The 21,306-nt window shown below is 52.1% G+C and overlaps 6 protein-coding genes across 6 annotated transcripts; 2 read left to right on the forward strand and 4 right to left on the reverse strand.

Moving 5' to 3' along the window:
• Positions 1-159: 159 nt before the first annotated feature.
• On the forward strand, positions 160-2,538 carry ALTATR162_LOCUS2013 (uncharacterized protein; the record flags this gene model as incomplete). The annotated part of the gene is made up of 1 exon (XM_043309615.1): positions 160-2,538. One exon carries the CDS (start codon positions 160-162, stop codon positions 2,536-2,538), a length of 2,379 nt encoding a protein of 792 aa, XP_043165550.1.
• Positions 2,539-2,802: 264 nt separating this feature from the next.
• Positions 2,803-6,159, reverse strand: ALTATR162_LOCUS2014 (uncharacterized protein; the record flags this gene model as incomplete). The annotated part of the gene is made up of 1 exon (XM_043309616.1): positions 2,803-6,159. The coding sequence occupies one exon, from the start codon at positions 6,157-6,159 to the stop codon at positions 2,803-2,805; it is 3,357 nt and encodes a 1,118-aa protein (XP_043165551.1).
• Positions 6,160-7,122: 963 nt separating this feature from the next.
• On the reverse strand, positions 7,123-8,985 carry ALTATR162_LOCUS2015 (uncharacterized protein; the record flags this gene model as incomplete). Its single annotated transcript, XM_043309617.1, has 1 exon — positions 7,123-8,985. The coding sequence occupies one exon, from the start codon at positions 8,983-8,985 to the stop codon at positions 7,123-7,125; it is 1,863 nt and encodes a 620-aa protein (XP_043165552.1).
• A 340-nt stretch (positions 8,986-9,325) lies between these two features.
• ALTATR162_LOCUS2016 (uncharacterized protein) lies at positions 9,326-11,343 on the forward strand (the record flags this gene model as incomplete). The annotated part of the gene is made up of 2 exons (XM_043309618.1): positions 9,326-9,369; positions 9,423-11,343. 2 exons carry the CDS (start codon positions 9,326-9,328, stop codon positions 11,341-11,343), a joined length of 1,965 nt encoding a protein of 654 aa, XP_043165553.1.
• Positions 11,344-12,134: 791 nt separating this feature from the next.
• ALTATR162_LOCUS2017 (uncharacterized protein) lies at positions 12,135-14,937 on the reverse strand (the record flags this gene model as incomplete). Its single annotated transcript, XM_043309619.1, has 3 exons — positions 12,135-12,816; positions 12,881-13,561; positions 13,655-14,937. The coding sequence occupies 3 exons, from the start codon at positions 14,935-14,937 to the stop codon at positions 12,135-12,137; spliced, it is 2,646 nt and encodes an 881-aa protein (XP_043165554.1).
• Positions 14,938-19,662: 4,725 nt separating this feature from the next.
• Positions 19,663-20,567, reverse strand: ALTATR162_LOCUS2018 (uncharacterized protein; the record flags this gene model as incomplete). The annotated part of the gene is made up of 4 exons (XM_043309620.1): positions 19,663-19,820; positions 19,912-20,084; positions 20,132-20,512; positions 20,563-20,567. The coding sequence occupies 4 exons, from the start codon at positions 20,565-20,567 to the stop codon at positions 19,663-19,665; spliced, it is 717 nt and encodes a 238-aa protein (XP_043165555.1).
• Between the last annotated feature and the right edge of the window lie 739 nt (positions 20,568-21,306).

A 21,306-nucleotide genomic window follows, 5' to 3' on the forward strand; every position in this document is an offset into this window, starting at 1 on the left:
ATGGGTCGGGTTTGGTGATGTCCAACTTGTGATGTTGAGCTCAGAAGACGCGGAAACGGCCGTGCGAGCGCCGCAAGATTCCCGCCCGTCCTCGGCTTAGCTATGACATCGTTCGTCTCGTCTTCTGTCTGCCAGGACCCTTCACCCGTGCAACCCAATATGCTCAAGCGCCTCGCTCGCACAAAGCAGTCGCCATGGGTCTGCCAACAGTGTCTCCAACAATCTCGGCGCCAACGACGCTTCAACACCACATTCGCCGCCGCCGCCAAAGCACGCGATCCTACGCCGAACCCTCTCTATGGCCTGTCTGCCAGCGGGAAGACAGATGACGACGCCCTGCGCAAAGTTTTCGACAATGCATCTTTCTGGCATGGCTTCAAGCGCGCATCCCACGAGGGACAGCCCACTGGCATAATAGGCAACAAATACCTTACCCACCCCCAGGGTTTCGTCGACTTCGTCACTGTAACCATACAACGCTGCAATGCTGTGGTGCAAAAGGTGGCGGCAGCGCAGTCGGTAGAGGACTTCAAGCAAATGGTCAAAGATTTGGATAAGCTCAGCGATCTACTATGTCGGGTAATAGATTTGGCCGACTTTGTAAGAGGCACGCATCCCGATCGCAAGTTCCAGATCATGGCAATGAAGGCCTACCAGACTGTGTTCCAGTATATGAACCAGCTGAACACCACACCAGTACTCCATGACCAGCTGAAGAAAGCGTCAGAAATATCCGAGGTATACGACACATGGTCCGAGGAGGAGCGCATTGTAGCGAGGATACTCATGGAGGACTTTTCAAGATTTGGCATTGGTCTAGACGACAAGACAAGAGAGCGGTTGGTAGACTTGAGTGGCGAGATTGCCGATGTCGGAAATGAATTCGTGGAAGGCATGGCTCCAGAAAAACTGAACTTGAAGTTCAAGTCGTCAAGGCTGAGAGGGCTGGATCCAAACCTCGCAAAGGCACTGACGAAATGGGGCGAGACCAAGATCTCCACCATGCATCACGAGTCGCAAGCTGTGCTACGGTTCGTAGAAGATGCCGATGTACGGCAGGAAACCTACCAAGCTGTGCGGACAGCAAATAAACCAAGCATCGCGCGTCTAGAAAAGCTGTTAAAACTGCGAGTCGAGTTGGCGCAAACGTCAGGCTACGAGACCTTTGCACACATGACGCTAGAGAACAAGATGGCGCGAACACCAGAAGCGGTCAACACTTTCTTGAAAGCGCTCTACGAGGACAGTCGACCGGCTGTCCTCGCTGATCTAGAGGAGTTGATGGAGTTGAAGAGAGGTGATGCTCACCAAGACAACTTCCCCGATCGCATCAACGCTTGGGACAAGTTTTATTACACACAGAAGATGCTTGCGACAATGGAGGGTCACTATAGACAGCGTACGCCCGACTCTCTATCCGCATACTTCTCTGTTGGCACTGTACTACAGGGCATATCGCGACTCTTTGACCGTCTATACGGTGTTCGCTTCGTCCCCAAAGAAACCCAACCAGGTGAGGTATGGGAAGATGGCGTGCGCCGATTAGACGTCATATCCGATACTGAAGGCCACATCGCCGTCTTATACTGCGACCTGTACTCGCGGCCAGGCAAAACCCCCAATCCGGCACACTTCACTCTCCGATGCAGCCGCGAGATTCTACCTTCAGAGATCGAGGAAATGTCACACATGCAGCATCGTTTCTCGTCGCCCATCGAGGCAGCCACAGATGGGATGCCCGTCTCTTACAATGCAGAACGCAACAGCTATTTCCAATTACCTACAATAGCATTGATTTGTGACTTCAGCAAAGCTTCGCACTCGCGACCAACACTCCTCAACATCCACGACGTGCGCACCCTCTTCCACGAAATGGGCCACGCACTCCACTCCATCCTCGGTCGTACAGCCCTGCAAAACGTCTCTGGTACTCGCTGCGCAACCGACATCGCCGAGCTACCTTCGGTCTTGATGGAACACTTCGCCTTCTGCCCCCACGTTCTCGGCCTATACGCCCGACACTGGGAAACGGATGCCCCACTGCCCATGGCAGCCCTCGAATCTCGCCTCGCGATTGACAACCGAAACCAATACTCCGAACTCGAAAGCCAAATTCTCCTCTGCATGCTCGACCAAGCGTACCACTCCCCCATTGCCGCGGACCCCAACTTCAACTCCACAAAAGTCTACCACGACGTCTACAACAAATACGCATCCGTCCCTGAGCCCGCCGGCACTGCTTGGCAAGGTTTCTTCGGCCATTTGTTTGGATATGGCGCTACGTATTATTCTTACCTCTTTGACCGCGCGTTAGCAGCAAAGATTTGGAAAGATGTTTTCCAGCATAATGGCCAAGAAGGTAGTTTGGATAGAGAGAATGGCGAGCTATACAAGAACGAGGTGCTCAAGTGGGGTGGAGGGAGAGATGGCTGGCAGTGTTTGGCTGGTGTGTTGAAAGATGAGAAACTGGCCAAGGGTGGGGAGGAGGCTATGGCTGAAGTGGGGAAGTGGGGGATTAGAGAGGCGAGGGGGAAGTAGAAAGTAGACGGGGTTCTTTTCTGGTGTCTAGACGTCCGAACCAAAGTATAGATGATGAGCAGCTGATTAGAAGGTGGACTCTCAACACATACTATAGACCTCGGATTTTGGTATCAAGCAGATCGCATACCACATTTTTACAACCTCCAATAATGCGCATGTGGAAATTCAGTTTATGCTTCTTGCTACATGTCCGTCTATCATCCCTCGCTCGTCCCTCCCCCGTCTTCACATCGACATCATACCCTATATATCGTATTCCAACTACCCGCCCATTCCCCTTCCTCTATCCATGACCCCCGCTTTGATCCTCTCCACAACCTCTTTCCCTAACCACCTCAATTGCCCGTTCTGCCGGCTGGCTGCATCCGCCCATTCAAACACGCCCTTCAACTCCCTCAATTCCTCGACCTTCCAGCTCTTCGCCAACCTCCCTAGCACTAACCTTGATTCCACGACTGTAGCCCCAGGATCCAGCCAGCTCTTGCTATACTGATCGAGCGGCAAGATGAGTCCCGCGTCGCTGGTAGAGATGAATTGCGATAGTGCAGGAAGCGTGAAGATCCAGTGGAAGAGGAGGTTTGCAGTCTTCGACGATTGGGCGTCGTTGAGAGCAACAAGGGTAGCGCTGAAGGATGTGGCGTAGGTATCATGAGCAGAGCGACGACGCACATTCAGAGTCTGGTTACGCTCAAAAGACTTGAGATGAAGTGGGTTACGTACGAAGTCTAGGGTTGTGGGCCAGTATGTCTGATCCGCTGTTTCGAGACGACTGATCAGGTGGATCTCGGGAAGGAGACAGGGCGCCATTAGTGTCTTTGTATGCGTCCGCTCGTTGCCTTCTTGGGTGTTCTTGAAGAGAACAGTGATGGGCATGGAAATCGCACGCCCGGTATCTACGTCTCGCACCACCAGACATCTCGGCTCAGCGGCTAGTACCCAAAAGTGGCGGAAAGCTTGTAGATGCGCTCTCGAATCTTGCACGTCGGAGGGGAATAAAGGGTAGAAAGCGCATATCAGACTAGCAACGGCCTTGTTGCTTCGACTAAAGGTTTGCGTACCGCCCGCGATGAACAGGGTACCAAACGCCATATGAGCAGCGAGGTGAGAGCCATAGGGGATATCAGGACCGATACGGCCATGGAGACCGCGCAGACGACGGAAGACATCGAGGTCGCCGGTTCCTGCCATAACGGTAGCGGCTGCTAGTGCAATGAGATCTTGACAGTTGCGAACTGTGTTCTTGGATAGCTTGGAGTCGTAGCGCACAGCGGGAAGTTTATTGATACGTATTAGTTGATCCAGATACTTAATCAGGAAGTCTCGGACTTGGGTATCTCCTGTGCCAGCATGCCTGAGACTTACAGCCCACAGCAGACCTGCGAGAATGTTGTAAAAGGGCATCTGCTCGCTGCGGAGTCGTGTGATGCCTTTGAGGTCCCAGGCTTCACGGTAATCGTACGGTAGGTTCTTGATGATCCAAGAATCTGAGGGCTCGATGTCGTCCCACATGATGAGGTGTTTGGCGAGGGTGCGAAGGAGAAAGATGTCTGGGCGAACATAGTCGAACTGGGGAAGCGTGTCTGGGATATCAATCTTGCGCGCCACGGTTTGGTCGTGAGTCTTCATAAAGATGAGGGCAATGGCGATAACTGCTCCAGCTGTAGCTTGGTCGAGAATGTGGACGACGTTGACGGGTTTAGGTGCTACAGCAACGGTCATGAGGCGCTCAACGATGCGCATATCGTGGAGGCCTCGAAGGTCTTTACCCTTGCCCAAATTGATGAAGCCGAGCGCAAAGCCCGCAGCCAGCCTGTAGGCTTCATCCCGCAGGCTATCTGGTGGCTCTGATGGATCTGGGATCTCGACATACTCAATTTCCGATAGCATAACCTCGCTCATACGACGGTGCTGGGTATTGTAGTAAAGTAGGCCAATACCCATCAGGCCTGTAGTCTGTGTGTAAGGAGAGAGGTTCAACTCGGCTGCCCCTTGCGGCAACATTCTTGTGACATGCACCGATAGTAGTCTTGTGACGAGTGTGTCCATGGTGCCCATGAACGAAGCGGCCAAGCCTAGTAGCAAGCCTACCGAAGTCATGGTGTGCTTCGGAGTGAGGTATTTAAACGACAGCCATTTCGCGATCGTCCTCAGATGGCCATTCAGGCCTAGTCCAAGTAAAAGTCCGGCATGCTTGTTTGTCAGCTCCGCAGGTTTGTTGTACATGATCCATGAAGTATCGATGCCCTGAGCGTCGCGCGATATACTGAGACCAGCTGCAGCACCGGCATTGAAGAAAGCCCAGAAGTACTTCTCCTCGGAGTAATTCTGTCGTTCGGCTGTAACAACATTGCCCATTGGCTTCATGAGACATGATGTGGAGAAGCCGTATAGCGGGTACTTCTCCGTCAACAAAGGCTTCTTGCTGCTAAACTTGATCATTGAGCTACCCAAAGGCAAGGAAAATGTGCGGACCATGACCCATTGCATGAGCGCTTTCTGCCCCTCAAGCATAGCTGCATCGTCTTGCCTGCTGTCAGCTTTGTATTCCGCAACAGTCTGTCGCAACGGTTCTAGCAGTGTGTACGCCTCCATAAACCGTCGATCCTCGCGAAATATGAGTCGCGTGATATAATGCCTGTCAACTTCGGATGTCGACTGAATTGGTTCCATCCGATCAGCGCCTTGACATATAGTGTGAACGTCTCGGGTTGTACCAGTTGCATGAAGCGCTCCGCCTGGTGTATTCAGATGTGCATCATGGGCAATTTCCGCAATTGGAGTAAGGCTAAGATCCAAGTCTTCACGTTGTACGAGTCTGAGTAGTGAGCTCGACCATGTCGTAGGTGGATTCGCCTGACATCTCGTGATTGCTTCCATGAGTGGTGCTTTTGCGGCTTCCGGCAGTGTCGCTAGCATTTCAGGACTGATGTGACAGGCCTTGATTAGCTCTACTACCTTCCTAGGACTCGAGGCAGGGTCAATATCTCTGAAGAATCTGTGTAGTGCTACAGTTCTGGGCGTGACCCCTGCGATGATTTCGTCAATATTGATGGAAGAGTGCGGAGACGCTTTGGATTTTCGTATCAGCATCGCTAGCGTAGGAAACGGAGCATAATGGCGGGATCCCGTGACAGTGCTGAGCCATTCCAAGATTGAAGGGGGTACATCCCATGGCTGCGCATGCAGTCTTATTTTGCTGCTCAGAATGGTTTCGTCATACGTCCAATCCTGGCCTGAGCCACCATCAAGGTCGAAAAAAGAACCTTGTTTCCAGTCCCATGCTTCCCAACGCAACCAATGACCGATCTGTGCTAATACAGGTGCGAGGTTTCCAGGTTCCTTATCAGCAAAATCCTGGCACAATGTATCCAACTTGCGTTCTTCGCGGAAAAGATGTAACGATACCACAATCTCAGACAAAGATGAGATGCGAAGATCTTGCTTTTCAGAAGGAGAGAGTCGCCTCCAGTGGTCATTGGTAGCTTTGCCGATTGGCGATTGGACGTACTGGCGAGCAAGCTCAAGGCAGTTAGATATCATGTTGTCCTTGATATTGATCTGCTGTACGATTGTTGGTAGCTGGTGTTGCACTGAGTCGCGTTTCACCGGTGGGCTCATTGTGGTTGATTTTGGACTTGAGTGTAAAGCCCAGGCCCAGGGAGACGATCTCCAACTCTTTGGATGTGTTGTTGAGATTTGACGACTGCACATGAGTCGCCATGCTGAGTCCTCATCGTCAATGAGCTCATCTGGCTTTGCTTGACTTGCAGGACGTCCTGAACTCCTTCGTTGGGTTGATTTTGCACGAGTGTTGATCTTCCCTTTCTTTTCATCAATAAATGGTACCGCGAGAGTGAGTAAAGTGGCGACGAAAGCCGTCCAATCGGCAGTGGTCTGCTCGGCTCTCTCATCCGATAACGACTTGCGAATGTTCCACCATATCTCCAAGAGGAAGTCACCTGCGTAATTTGGCAGTACCGTTGATAGCACTTGGAAGAGTTCGGCCACATAGCCGTTCGATGGTGACAGGCGCAGCACCATCCGATGACGACGCAGCTCACCATCGGACAAATCTAGTTTCCCGCTTGTTCCTGATGGAGACAAACTATGCAACGGTTGGCTCAGTATTATCGTTCGTCTTGAGCCTGCAGTCAACCTACTCTGGTCATATTGTATGATGGCATGCGGATCGAATAACTTCATGGGACCCAGGCTGAACTTCACTGGGATGTGGCTGCCCCATCCCGCAGTCAATGATATACAAGACTCTTGAGGATTCCTCGATGTGAGTTGAACTATTCGTTCGAAATAGCCGTCACGGACTTTCACAAGATCCAATGAATTGTCTAGCTGCCGCGAGCTAACAAACTTCGGGACACACGCATATCGAGGAGCTGCACTGACTGACCCAGACTGGGTCGCTGACGCTGACGGAGAGAGCCTTCTTCGAGTGACCGCTAGCTCGCATTCGAGAGGAAGTTGCAAGGATGGATGTGACATGTACAAGTACAGTTTTCTCTCGTGAAGCGTCGCCGAATTGAAAGGTGCATTCAGCGTGAGCACCTTTGGTTCATGCCAATCCTATTCAAGTGTCAATAACAGGGCTTCCCTGGAAGAATGTCGACTTACTGGAGTATTTGAAGGGTTGCCCAAGGCAAAGAGGCCACTCTTCAGGTGCTGTGTAATGGGAATTTCCGCAATGACACTGATGATCAGCTCCTTATGGAGTCCCTCCCCGGGCCGTGGTCCGTCTTTGGCGTCAGGCGGCGCAAACAAGTCGTCAAGCTCATCATAGTCTTCTATAGTGTCGAATGTATCCTCATCCATGGCATCGTCTAAAGTGTCATCTATCGATACAGCACCTAGGCTCATTCGGGACGTAACACTACCGGGAGTGGAAGCTCGGTTTCGAGACTGCGAGAAGCCACCGAAACTTGTGCGATCGTGACCAAGCGAGTGGCGACTTCGCTGGCTTGCATTGAAACTTGCGTTGAAGCTGCCACCGATGCTGTTGCGGGATGTTGCGAGGTCTTGAAACGCGCTTTTGTCGAAGCTCGTGGAAAGCTCAGCTCGTGAGAGTAGTGAGCTCACTCGTCTAGATTCTTTTGGCTGACGAGTGATGTCAGAGTCAGGGTTGAGCTGTGAGGCAAGGGCATCGTCCACTGCCTGATCAGAGAGTCGTTCCTTGGTCGTGATCTTGAAGGATGGCGGTTGAGTTTTGCTGCGTGGAGCTCCCCCAAAGCTTTCTCTCAATCTGTCAGCTCCACGGATTGCTGGTGTAGTTGCCCCTGTTCCCGGAGCAGTACCGCCGTATGAGCTACGACGCCTAGACTTGCTTATTGGTAGGGGGACGTGTTGTTTGCGAGAAGTTGATATTGATTTTGGCTCTAGGTAAGCCGCAGACCAAATGGTAAATACATTCGTCTCGTGATTTGCTGTGACTACTAGTAGAAGAGGCTTGTCATTTCCACTGCGATCGAACACAAGCTCATTGCGCGGAGAGACGTAAATGATTTCCTCAGCTTTGTCAATGGCTTCCAGTCTCCGATGACCAGAGCCGTGGGTAGTCAGCAGGCTGCTGCGGTCACCGCCTGCGACAACATTGACAACCAATCCCAGTTCCGACAGCGGATCTGTAAAAGAATACAACCTGGGTATGGATTCTGGGTTTAAAGGCGTGACCAAGTCATCTAGAAACGTGGTCGCACCGGACAGGCGAGACTTTCCATGTCGCGATGCGCCAATAGAAGAGCCATGCCGGCGATTGGGCTTAGAGAAGCTCTGAGAAAATGAGAACTGCTGTGAGAGAAAGGACTGGTTGGTTGTGAGGAAGGAATTTGGTGGGGCCGATGGCAACTGGGGACTCGTAGGCACAGTGTGAAGAGGAGCAAGCTTCCTTTGTACGACAACACCACGTGCTGCAGGAAAAGCCTTGTCCACCTCGAATGGGAGGTTTACGATGTGTGTAGTGCCCGAGAGAAAGAAGACATGTGCTTGCGACTTCAAGAAGACGACTAGAGCACGCGACAGAGCCTCTGCTGTGGGTGGTGTATTGTTGATTGGCGCGGTGGGGTCCGCAGCAGGCTGTGTGCCTTGGGTCAAGAAACTCTTGGAAGGGTCGGTTGCGTTGTGCTCTGTTGAGTTGTCGGAGGCCTCATTCGCGCCATGGTAGGGCTCGTCTACCAGAAACCATGTCAAAAGCGCCTGCTTAACCTTCTCTTTCTCAACCTCGAAGTTGAAGACCTTGCGTATGACGCCGCATCGCGACCAGATTACGTGGTATTCGGTGGTGACGAGCTCGTCGGTATGGCCTTCTGGGCCGTCGTCGGTGTACGTGTCCCAGACATAGTCGCGGTCGGTGCTATCGTCGCTCAAGATGGACTCTTGGACCAGATACTGCAGGGCAGAGGGCTTGTGGACCCCGATTGAGCGAAGAGAGGCCATGCGGAGGCTCGTTTCGCAACATGAGGGAGGCTTGGGTATCGTGTGTGCGTTGGGGCGATATAGGCGGTTTGTTTGCGCGGGGCGCGCAGTCCGAGGTGACGCGCTGTGGTCGAGCGCGACTTCCCCAGAGAAATGTTGACAAACTCCGCAGCACCTCCGAGCTTCCTTCACCCTCACACATCAAGTTGCGCAACATCCACAGCTCTCAGACGACTCGTACGACAATTGTAACATCTTAAAAAAGGCCTGGAGATATTCGCGCCTAAAGCAGAAGCTGCCTACTTCGTGCGTTCCTTGTTACCCAGGCGGTAGCTAAGCTCACCACCATCAAGCTGCAAGCATGGAGCCAATCGTCGCGTCAAAGGGAAAACTTGCCCAGCTAAGGTGCGCCTTCCTCTTACCACTTCCCACGTGACTGCTAACATAGCATCTTGTAGGTACGAGCTTCCGCACCGCGTACACGCCTCTACGGTATACCCTGTCAAAGCTCCCAATGGCTCGACTATTATATTATACGGCCACGAGACGGGCGTAGGCATTCTTTGGAGAGGTGGACGTCCGTTGAAGAAGACCGCGCCGCCTCCCAAGCAGCCAGCGAAGCCAGCAAAGGTCAATGGAATAAGCAACGATGCCATTATGATCATCGACTCCGACGACGACGAGCCTGCGAAAGCCGTTGCAGAGCCGCTACCCAAAGCAGAATTCGAGGAGGAAGAAGAAGAACTCGATCCAGATCAGCCGTACGCCTCAATCGTTCAGCAGCTGTCTCTGTCCCTTAGCACCCAAGTCCTACACATCGCCGTACCTCAAATACCGAGCGCCTCTACCCTACGACCCGCAGACACAATACCTCCCATATTCAGTAAGAGCATCGTCTTCACCGTCGCATGTGCCGATTCTACTGTGCGCATCATCACATTACCTCTGAGCCCTCCTCCACATGTCGCAAAAGACAAGCCATACAGCGCAAAATCACATTTCGGCGAGGACATCGTCAAAGTTCACGGTCACCAAAGTATTCCAAGGGGTGTCACTATGACTTGGACTGCAAAGGGAGAGCCAGACTCTGTAGATGAGCCAGAAGACGGCATGGACGTGGATGAAGAGGAAGAAGACGCTGCAACTTCTGAGCACAAATACCAACCGCGTGCCGGTGAAGGCTTCGACTTGCTCGTTGCCTCGCACTCTGCCGAGCTGGGAGGCTTGCTCAAGCTCTTTCGCTTTGAGTTGTCGGAGACGTCACTAAAGGTCTCACATCCGGTTGTGCCTTACAAGACCCTTACTCTCAGCAAGCCCGCCTCTCGCATTGCATTCAACACTGCCCAGTATCCGAAGCGCCGACATTCCCAACTACTCGTCGCAGATTCAACGGGTACTGCGCGCATCTACGATCCTTTTGCGTTACCCACTCGTAGTCGACGACCAAGCGGCGGCCGTAATGAGCCTGGCGCATTTGTGGGAACATTCAGGTCATCTTTCGAAGGCGTCAAGAACATTGTGCTGACTCCGGCTGTTCTCGCGTCGCGCAAATCTATCATCGATGCAGCTTGGGCTTCCGATGGCCGTCACGTACTTGCTTTGCTAGCAGATGGTGAGTGGGGTGTCTGGGATATTGACCGGTCTGGTCCAAGCCCCCCAGCAGATCCATCGGCTTTCTCTCTCCGAGGATATGTCGGTACAGTGGAGAAGGAGGGAAGCTCTAGCGGCGCATCGAGTCCAAAGCGTGGAAGCCGCAACTCGTTGGCTCCAATGACACCGAATACACGCAAGCGGAAAGAGGAAACACTCTTCCAGGGCAGCGCATCAAGTTCGACAGTAGCAACTAGAGGCGGCGTCTCTGTCGCGAGCATCGCGTCAACTAATGGAACATCAGAAGACTCAGTTCTCATCTGGTATGGATCCGAAATCTACCGGATAGCCGATTTGATCAAGTTCTGGAGTCGTACTGCTTCTGCCAGCAGCGGTGGTTCCTTACCGGGCCCTGGCCTTCAAGTTCAAGACGTTTTACTTTGTGGGGAAGCTATCACCTCCGTCTCACAATTCGACACAACAACCCAAGCATCACGCATGGCTGTCGCCAGGGATACTCTCATCTCAACAGAGCACCGTCTCATCATCACTGCGAGTACTAGCCAGCCTCTTGGACGTGACCTGAACGCCATATTTGCCCGTGAGCAAGTCGAAGATGACGCATCAAATCGGACAGACCAGGCTCTCCTTACCCATGGCGAGCTTGATCTCGGCGGCATGGACAGGATGCTCGAGAGTATGGAGGGTAGCGGAACCAGTGGGGCCGTTTCCAAGAGCCTGACCATGGGCGGACCTCGCAAGGTCCTTTTCGCTTCGTCCGCAGCCTAATCACGAATGAAAAGCGACGGGTTGACGGCAAGATTGATATGCCCTTGAAGAAAGATATCTTGGTGAGAAATTCCGGAAAGCCGGCACTTGTATACGATATCCCCGAATCATCATTCTCATTTTCACCGGCTGCTGAAGACGCGGCAAGCAGTTCCTAGTGCTATCACACATCTTCCGTTCATTTCCTTCCACTCCCTTTCCTTATCCCTGTCTTCTTTTTTTCTGCATCACATTCTCCACTTCTACCTAGAAGAAACGAACATTACAAACCTTCGCGGCCTAAGGTGGAGCTCAGCGACCAGACCCATTCCTGCTGCTCAGTATAGCCTAGCGATACATCAAACAGTGCCTGCCCACAGTCGCCGACGAAAACCTTTTACCCCTAGTAGCCCTCGTGCGAACGGTTCCCGTAATGTAAAGGTCTCTGTCTGGATAGCTGGAGGGAGGTGCATGCACAGTTTCCCCTTCATAACTCTGAACCGTTCGTTACCTAGCCGGTCCGCGGACGTCAGGTGAGGATGGTATGCGTTTTTGGTGAAGAGACGCGCAGGTGCATGACGTGCGTGTCTCTTGTGGACACGATGCGGCGTTTGTGCCTGTGTGGTATGGGGAATGTGCGACATTCAAGATATGTGCATAGTGTGATTCGAACTGCAACACTCTTAATGATGCACTTTATTGGATTCCCTTTACTCGTGTGCGACGTGATGATGTGCAAAATGATCAAATATTACCGTAATTGCCCCTGCTGTAACTCCACCAAACGCCAATGCTAAACACAAACACACACACTAAACATCCTCCACCACTCTCCCGACAAATCCTTCGAGGCCAGCCATACCCTTTGCTCCCCTCTCATTACCCCCATAAAGCCCAGGCCCACCGCCAGGCATGACCAATACCTTAGCACCCATCTCAACAAATTCGCGTGAGGCGATAAACTGAAACGTCACTATGACGGCCGGTGGTGCAACCACGGTCGTAGGTTCTTCTGCCTCATCGTCAAAGCCGAACCCAAAAGCATCGTCCTCGTCTGCGCCATTACAGGTATCGTTCGTCGAATGAGTACCTTCTGTCCGTTCAACAGCAACAGATAGGACCTTGGACGAAGCTCTGACGCTTGCAATGTAGACCACGACTGCACTGCCGACGCCGAGGTCTTTGACGCCTTCTGCCTGCTTCTCCTCGAAACGCACAGCGATGACTTTGTGTGCCTTGGGCTCCCGAGCCGCCAATACCATGCCTTTGCGTATCCGGTTGATGGACGGGGTGACGATCGGCATGCTGACGGGTAGAATACCCATGGTACCAACCTGCCCAGCGTGCAACTTCCGTACAGGTAGGCGAAGATTGCGTAAAGATGTAATGCGCACGCGCCTCCACTCACTATGTCGGTCGCGCAGGGAAGCATTCTTTGATTTCATATTGAGTGCGCCGGGAAACGACCTTGATTGTGGTATTGATGGTTTACGGCTGCGGAGGGGGAGGTGCGAAGTCAGTGTATGTCTCACATGCATCTCGTGCAGTCACGACTTACCTTGGTCTTGCACTGCCGCTGTCACTATCGTCCGAGCTGACATCGACAGGGTATGGTCCTAACAGCAGCTCATCACCGACGGCCAAGGATCCATAACGGAGATAGCCACCAACGATTGCGGATCGATCAGCCGACGCATCCGTGCGGACGCTATAAACGTCCTCAACATGGAAGAGTGGCGATATGGATGTAGTTACTGGAGGTGTTGTTTCCGTGGGCATCGGCAGTCTTCGCAGAAACGCATGCAATTTCTGTATTCCTGTTCCTTTGACTGCGCTAGTCAGTACCACTGGCACTGCTGCTAATGGCGAATCTACAAGCAAGTCTAGAGTCTTCTCGGTCTCCCCAAGATCGGCTGCCTCGACGGTATGTAGATCGGCCTCTAGCACAGATGTCGACGGGTCAGTGATGAGACAAGGCCTCCGCTTGTGTTCCTTCAACGCCGAGAACAGTTTTTGCAAGGTCCTTTTCAAGCCATTCTTCGTAGCTAGGTCGTATTTAGTTATGACAATCACAAGTGGCAGTTGCAATGCGAGGCAGAGTTGTAGATGTGCATGCGAAAGGTCCAAATCCGCTGCTGCTGGCCCGAGTAGTTCTTCAGACGAAGGCGAGGCTCCGAGCTTGCCCGAAGACTCGTCGGTATTATCAGCTGGAACACACAGAAGTGTCCAATGTGGTTGCCTGGTGGACAGATTAGCAAAGTTCAGGGTACATCCTTAATAAGCAGCAGCCGAGAGGGGCAATGAGTGGCTATGATATGCGATGATCACTTACCAGCCGACAATTCCACGGACCGTGGTGCGTCTGAACCGAGGGTGTCCGGCTGAGTCAGAAAGAAATACCAGTCGGCCATTCTCCGCTGACTCCACCGCAGCGTGGATATCGATCCAAGAATCGATATCCCCCGAGCCATAGCTGGTTACTTGTGAATGATCTCCTTCGTCACGATAGCCTATCAACTCTTGGGTAACGGAGCTGGTCATCCCCGATGCGATCTCATGTCTGTGTTTCAGCAGACTCAAGCGACTCTTTCCTCGGCCATTGTCTAGCGTAGCGGTGGATAGGGTACCAAGCAGGGTAGATTTGCCAGACATGGTGCCACCCGTCACTGATACGCGCATCTGCTCGGTGACTCTTTGAGACTCCCTGGCCAGTGCCATGTCGCTAGCACCGGTTTCTAGGGCATCATCGGTTGCATCTTGCTGAGCATTTTTCGAATGATCGACCAAATGCTGTTCTGGTCGTACTAGTGCTTCGGCAACTAGTAGTTGCGATCTTACCACCCTTTGCTGTGGTGTGCCGAAATCCTCTATCCACTCGCAATCGCCGACGGGAACCCTGCGCATAACTTCAACACCACAGCCTAAGCTTGCAGCCATAGCGCGCAAATTATTCAAACTCTCTTCCATCTCATCTTCTGCTAGACCAACGATAGTCCCGTCGTCGGCAACTCCAATTTCGTAAAGCGCACCATTGCTCTCCTCCAGTCCGGGCAGAAGCCGTTGCGGCATCTCAGGGGCTGACAAACGTGCATCGTCAGGGAATTGAGGAATGACAGGTGCCATGGACGAGGACATATGGTTTGGACATGACTGTTGTAGGCGCCACAGCAGCTGAGTGGTCAACTGCTCGAGACGATGCTGTTTTGACTGTGTAGAGGCCAAAGGAGGGGTGGTGTTTAGAAGGAGGCCTGACTCTGATACGCTGCGACCCACTACAGGTATAGGTATGTCAGGCCGACGCATAGATCCAGATATATGGCGTCCAGTGCTAGCGCGGGTGAATGACCGCCGTCGTCTGAGCAGCAAATGCAGCTTGTATTCCGTAGGCCCATCCTGAGGCTCTGCCTCCAACCTTGTGATACCCGTATAGTCTATAGCGGCGGTAGAAGTTGTTGTGTTCAATCCCGCTTCGCCCCTAGTACTACCGAGTGGCGAAGGAAGTCGTCGGGAATTCGTGGATGGAGTCGGCGATTGCGCGGCATCGCCGACGGGTGTGATTTCCCATGGCGATGAGACCCGTGGAGGGTCAGGGTCGAAGGTGAATATGGAAGCCATATTGCGTGTTAAAGATGGGCGTCTTGGTGGTTGTATTCCTTATGGGATGAGGTGGACGGGAAAGTACCCGACTTGTCACGTTGCGTATTGTCGCGTCAGTTCAGTGCGTAAGCGTGATAATGATCGTGAGTTGGTATGTAAGAAGTGCGTCCGGAACAATTGCGATAATAAGGGCAGCATGGTGACGGGTGTAGAGCGCAAACGATGAGTGGAACTTCGTCAAGCAGTGACTAGAGACAACTCGTCGGCGAGTTGTGTGAAGGTGCCAAGCTGGCGTTCACAAATTAGAGAGAGACATTGGTGTTAACAAATCAATGATGGTGACGCTGTTGGTGACGAGAAAGATGCAATAGCATGAGGTGGTTGACGGCCGTTTGGAAGTATGGAGGTCGCAATGATGTTAGTCATTGGCCCTAGCTTGCTCATACTGCGGGGAGTCACTGTCCTGCGGGGCGAGCCATCATCCATCGCTCTCAGCCTCAACATGGATCACCGCAAGACTAAACGGCCTTTTGTCGCCCTTCTGGCTTGGGCTCGGTCAAATTATGTCGTTATCGAGTTCGCATTGGTCCACGATTGGCGTTCTCTTAGTTCATCGTGCTTGTCGCGTCGATGTTAATAAGTTTGTTAGCAAACTGTACCAGATACAGTATGTAACATCAGAGTCAGCGAGATCATTTCTCGCCATGTATGAAGATATTGTGTATCTCCTGTTGCATCGAAGACGTGGCGCAGTAAACGCGGAATAGGACAGAAGCTGCAGCGCAATGCACCTGCGAAGCAGAACATACTGGCAACACCCTCAGAATTGCAGAACGATTAAAGTCTTGGTGTGTATCGCTACTGCGTATTTGGGCATTCGAAGTCGTTAGGTATTCAATAACGTGTCTGGCACTCAATATACGCCCTAATCTCGCACAACGACAGAGAATAACAATTGTACATAGGTAATCGTAATCGAGCGGAGCGCGTCACCCAGGCATCAATAGGCTGAAAGCGACAGTGAGGCGCAGTCATGAAAATGGCTCAACAATTAGTAAGGCTGCCTAATAATATTATCCGTAGTAGTGACCAACACGTGCGCTACATCTTGATTTTAGAAGGACGTTGCGTGACCGTACGCAGCCCATGTAGCTGTTCACACAGTCAGATACTCTCGCCAACTTATGTCCATGAGCACATAAAAAGTATCGATATTACCTGCATCGCAAAAGCATCCCAGGTATCAATGCAGAGAGGAATACTTGAACCCTCTACGGCGGTTGAGGCTGAGACGCTACGACAAGCATACCCTAAAGGTATGGGCTGTTGATATGCCCGTATTACGGGCTTGCAGGCAACCACTACACAATGGCTTGTCCCCCCCCCCCTTGCAACGGCTATTGGCCGCCATGTGCGGTTAATCTATTTCCACGCGTATGCCGCCGCCTCATTGAAAGCGTCATGCCGTCCATTCAGTAGACGGCGTTGGCTTTAGCCGGCTTTCTCGAAGGTGACTGGTGACACTGCAGACGTATCCCGCAGTAGTGGGCGGGCGTCAGTGACACGCGAACGCTACGAGCCTTCCATGGCCCTGGAGCCCTTGTGCAACCTTGACCATGCAGATCAGCCTTGCGTATGCACAACTACAGGCCTCGAAACTCCGGCTGTTATTCCTGCTACAGTTCACGACAAGTAAGTGAATTGTTGGTGTTTGAGTGTTATCCTGGATTGTGTTCTCGTAACCTTTCTTTCTACTTGAGCTATGTCCTATCGCAGTCGACCGATGACAGATCGCTTACTTTGGGCAGCCGCCCTAGTATCTGTCACTTGCGGCGCGGTGCTCTAGACATGCGGGCCCAGTTCAGATTTGGTGACGTTCCCGACTCCTCTGCGCGTCTCGACCACATCGCTGAAGCGCTCAAAGCATTCTCCACGGAAGATCTTTGTATGCAAATGTACCACAATTATGTCAAGATCGCATGATATGTACTTAGCGAGGTGCCTATCTTTTCTTGGCTGCGTTGTACTCAACTTTGTACTGGACTTTCTCGATTCATGTAGGCGATCTAGAAGGTAGTTTTGCTGTGGGGTGGGGCGGGTTTATGGCCGCCTGAGGAAAACATACGATTCAAACATTTTGAGATAGGCAGAGTGGGCAAGGGGGGCTTACGCCAGTTTACTGTGCCGCCGGCAGTGATGTCCTAGGTCGGCAATCACTCCGAGCTTCAAGGTCCTAAAGGCAGTTTTGCATCATTGAAAGTCCGTATGCAAATTGGTGAGCGGACCGATAGCTCGATCGTGCCCACTGTGGCACCACAGATGGTGGAGTGGAGTGATACACGCCGCGGCCTTATTTCTAGTGCACTCCGGTTCCCTCATTCCGGATCGGCTACTGCATTACTTTATTAGCTACTCGCCTGTAGGAAGCCGAGATCTGAGCCGAACGCAGCGCTTTTCACGTGATACCGAACATCAATCGAGAACTCCTGTGCTTTCCCATGTCCCATCCTTGCTGAAGTCCACTGAGGGATCAAGTGACTGTCATCCTTCCCGCGCAGCCGCGCCCCGCCGGATAATCCTTGCGATTCTCCCAGCTCGATCCACAGGCCAGCAAAGGGCAAGTCAGGTTCGCACTTTGCTGTGGGGGCGAAACAGGTTGGAACATCGAAGACCCTTCCACGTCATTGATGCCCGGTGCTTGAAATGGACCGAAACCCCGTGCTTAGGCACAATCTTTGCGCAAAGCGGTCAGGAGCCAATTACCAAGGGGTAATTCCAGTGGCCTGGTTCCGAGTATACGCTAAACCTGCCGGGTTCACACTGTACATGGTTAAGCGACTGCGATATGACCATACGAACCGGATTTTGGTTACAAGTCCGTCCTAGAGTCGGATGCGTATCGCCATCTGAGTGTCAGTGCGGGTCTCGCGCCGCAAAACCAGGGCGGAACATGAATAATGATGTTCATACCTATTTTCTTGATCAGTAATATGGCGCCAGACGCGTTTCTGAGCTGCAGTGACTGTCTTGGCAACATGCAGGCTGAAGCTTCAATCACGCACTTTGACGCAAGTCGACTCGAGCTGCCTGCCGCAACCAGTAAGCCACCGAACGTGTGTTTGATTGCATGTTGCATATCAAGGCCGGAAATATCCACGTCACCGGTGCATCCCACACATGCACATGTGCTTCTTCAGTTCGGTGTTGAAAGCCAGGCTGACATGCGGTTGTCGGTTTCCGAGACAAGCAACCACACACATGGCGTTTTATTGTTCCGCTGCCCGGTGATGTCAAGGGGAAAGAGAATAACGAATCAACACTGATACCGCAGCCGCCGCCATACCGATGACATGGTTCACATAAGTACAGCAGCCCGGACCACGGTTGTCGACCTTGAACTGGACAATCTGTCAGACAATGTTGCGCGTTAGTGGCGCCTCTCGGTATCTTCGGTTCGTGGTTGGTCTCTTCTCCACAGCGGTGGGTACTTTTTACAAGGCCTTTCCCGCCCCAAGTCGTGGCGACAACGGCCCGCTAGTTTGATCGTTACTCAAGTTCGAAAGAAAAAAAGCCGTGCGAGGGTGTCGGTAGCCTTGCTCGCCTGTTCGTGGCTAAATCGGCTCATGGCTATTGGTGCGCATGACGTTGAGAATACGGCGAATCGCAACTCGGATCCGAGACTTGTCATGAATATGGGGCATGCAATGAGATCAGTTGTAAGTCATGATTAAGATTGCAGTGCTGGAACCTACATGAACTCCCTTGCGATCTGGTGTTGCTCGCTGAATCGTGGATGTTGGTCGGTAAAATTCCCTTTTTGGCAGAAGTTACGAATTTTTGAATTAAGATTTCGCGCGGCAGTGCCGAACTATGCCGCATGGGACAACGTCGGCCATGATTCTCTGTTTATGGATGGACCCTGATATGGAACAAAGTATTGACCGATGATTCTGTGTGAACCGTGTAGTCGGATACATCCCAGGGAACAGCTACCGGGGCACCCCCAAGCAGCAGGAACTCCATGTTCCTGCTTTCCTCGCTCCTCCAAATCCTCCCGCAATCCCTGGACGGGCTGACGGCCAACGCCCTCCTTCGTAACCCAATCTGTCTTATACGGCAGGCCATCGTGGAGAGTTCCATTTGAATCGTTGAATATGTGAGTGTAACCTGACGATCGATAGCCTTTGAATCCATGTGAAATGGGATGTAAAGACCGCTTGTTGCAATAGCTTTAGCCCATATTTGAACAAGGTAGCCCTTGAGGCGCCTCAAATCTATGTATACATATGTATCGTGATAATAAACAAACGCTTGGTTACAAACAAGATGTTGAGACGGACTACTGGTCGTTGGTCGCTTGAGCGAACGGTTAGGGCGAACGCATCACACCAAATACTCTGGGGTAGACCGAAAAGTGCAAAAGCCCAGCGCGTGTGCGACGACTTATAAGCAGGGTTTTTGCTGAGTACGTGTGCCTTTTCCTGAGTACATGTGCGCCCTATGATTGCAGGCGATTCAATCGATGAGTTCCTGAGTCATTGAATGACCCCCGATGGTGTAGTCACCTATTGATGTGCCCCCGCTTGGGTACATCCGTGTTGTACGTCGTTGGGTCAGAGCCTAGTGCCTGGAACCTTACTATGCCATTTTGCACTCGGCGTATCTGCCCAGACGAAGCGGCAATTTGCTCCTGCTCCTCGAGAACTGGATAGTTCTAGGTAGATCGAACGGTGAGATGCAAGTTCACTTATCCGCTTGTTTCTGACGCTCTTCTTGGCTTGCATTTATCATGCGCCATGTGTCCGTTCCTTGCAGTAGTGCGTGTGAACTCGGCTCCACACCTGGGGCAGGAGCTTTTCGACGCAGTTCCTGATTTTTCTCGTTGATGTCGTAGAAGGTTACTGAACGTAGAGAACTGTCGTCCGTTACACCCGTGCTCCCAACACTGCGGCTTCGGTCGAGAGTTTACAACACGTGGCATTACTGAATTACCTTGCGTGCTTGGTGATGAAGATAGTGCAGGCACTGAACCACTAGGTGGTGGAGCACTCTGCGAAGACTCGTACGACGGATACACGGTAGGTGTCGTAGTCGTTGGTGGGTACATAGTTGGTAGTGGATGATACTCGTTGGAACCGTAAGTAGTTGCTGGATACGGTTGTGAACTACCTTTTGTCAGTGGGAACTCCCGCTAGACTCCTAGTCAACTTACGAAGAATAAGTGTTACTTCCCAATGACTGGTTCGGGACACTATTATGCGGCGCTGAGTACGTGTAAGAATGTGCCGAAGGAGCCATGGAAGATACATGGCCTCGCAGAGGATCAGTAGATTGTTGCTGCTGATACGGGCTCCGTGGAAGGGATGGGTGCTGAGGCTGGTATGGTGGCAGAATAGTGTGTTGATCGGGTCTTCTTTGTTGACTTTCGTTGTGCACTGGACTTGAAGCATAAGATGAGCTGTATGGATTTGAATTTGAAGACCTTGGCTCCGCGTAAGATTGCAGCGGTGGATAACCTGACGAGTAGGATGTCTGTGGAGAGCCGTAATGACCCATACCGTACTGCGAAGGTGGCATCATGAAGCCCAAGGTGCTGTTCGTGTCAGAAAACGTTCCTGTGCAATGGTCGGTGGGGTAAAATACCTCATATCTTGTAAATCTAGAAATGATTCGTCCGGCTGCTCGAGGTCTGCCGACAATTGTAGCTCGATATCGTTGCTACCAGAAACAGATGATAATGGCGATGAGACAAAGGTGGGAGCTTGTGTGGGCTGGCCGTGTGAGTTGCGCGTTCCTTGGAGGCTGGTACCAGACGCGAGTTCTGAGTTAGAGCCTCGAAGGGACTCGTGGTGCGGGAAATCTAGTGTTTGCGCAAAAGAAAGATTGTGAGACCGGTTATGGTCAGAGGTCAATGGACGGAAGGTACTGTTAGGTGGGATGTCTTCGAGAACGTGTGAAGTATTCCAGGCTAGTGAAAGTGGGTGCGACCCGGGCGTCTGATAATCAATGGAATTGTGGCGGGGCGTTGGCAAGTCTGCGGCACGGTGGGAGCGAGCTCCTCTTATTTGTGGAATTTCTGGTGGCTGAACAGATAAGTTCTGGTCGGCACGGTCCCTAAGTCTTCGTGAGATGGTTGTCGTTTTGGGTTGATGTGGTTTGAGAGACCGATGGGTCATGTTCAACAACGGAAAGGCAACATCTGATGCGGAGGGTACCAGTGGGGTAGACGTACGTTTGTGTTCCTGAATACGGCCCGTCGGGTGGGATTATACCAGCCTTATGGCAAGTTGACTGCGAGGCAGAATCACGAATCTAACCTTGACGTTTGATGGTGCCCAGGTGGTCTGCGCCCTACATGGGGGATACTGGATGCACAGGAACAGAGTA

Source organism: Alternaria atra (genome assembly GCF_907166805.1).
Source record: "Alternaria atra isolate CS162 genome assembly, contig: 21, whole genome shotgun sequence".
In the NCBI taxonomy this organism is placed as follows: Eukaryota; Fungi; Ascomycota; class Dothideomycetes; order Pleosporales; family Pleosporaceae; genus Alternaria; species Alternaria atra.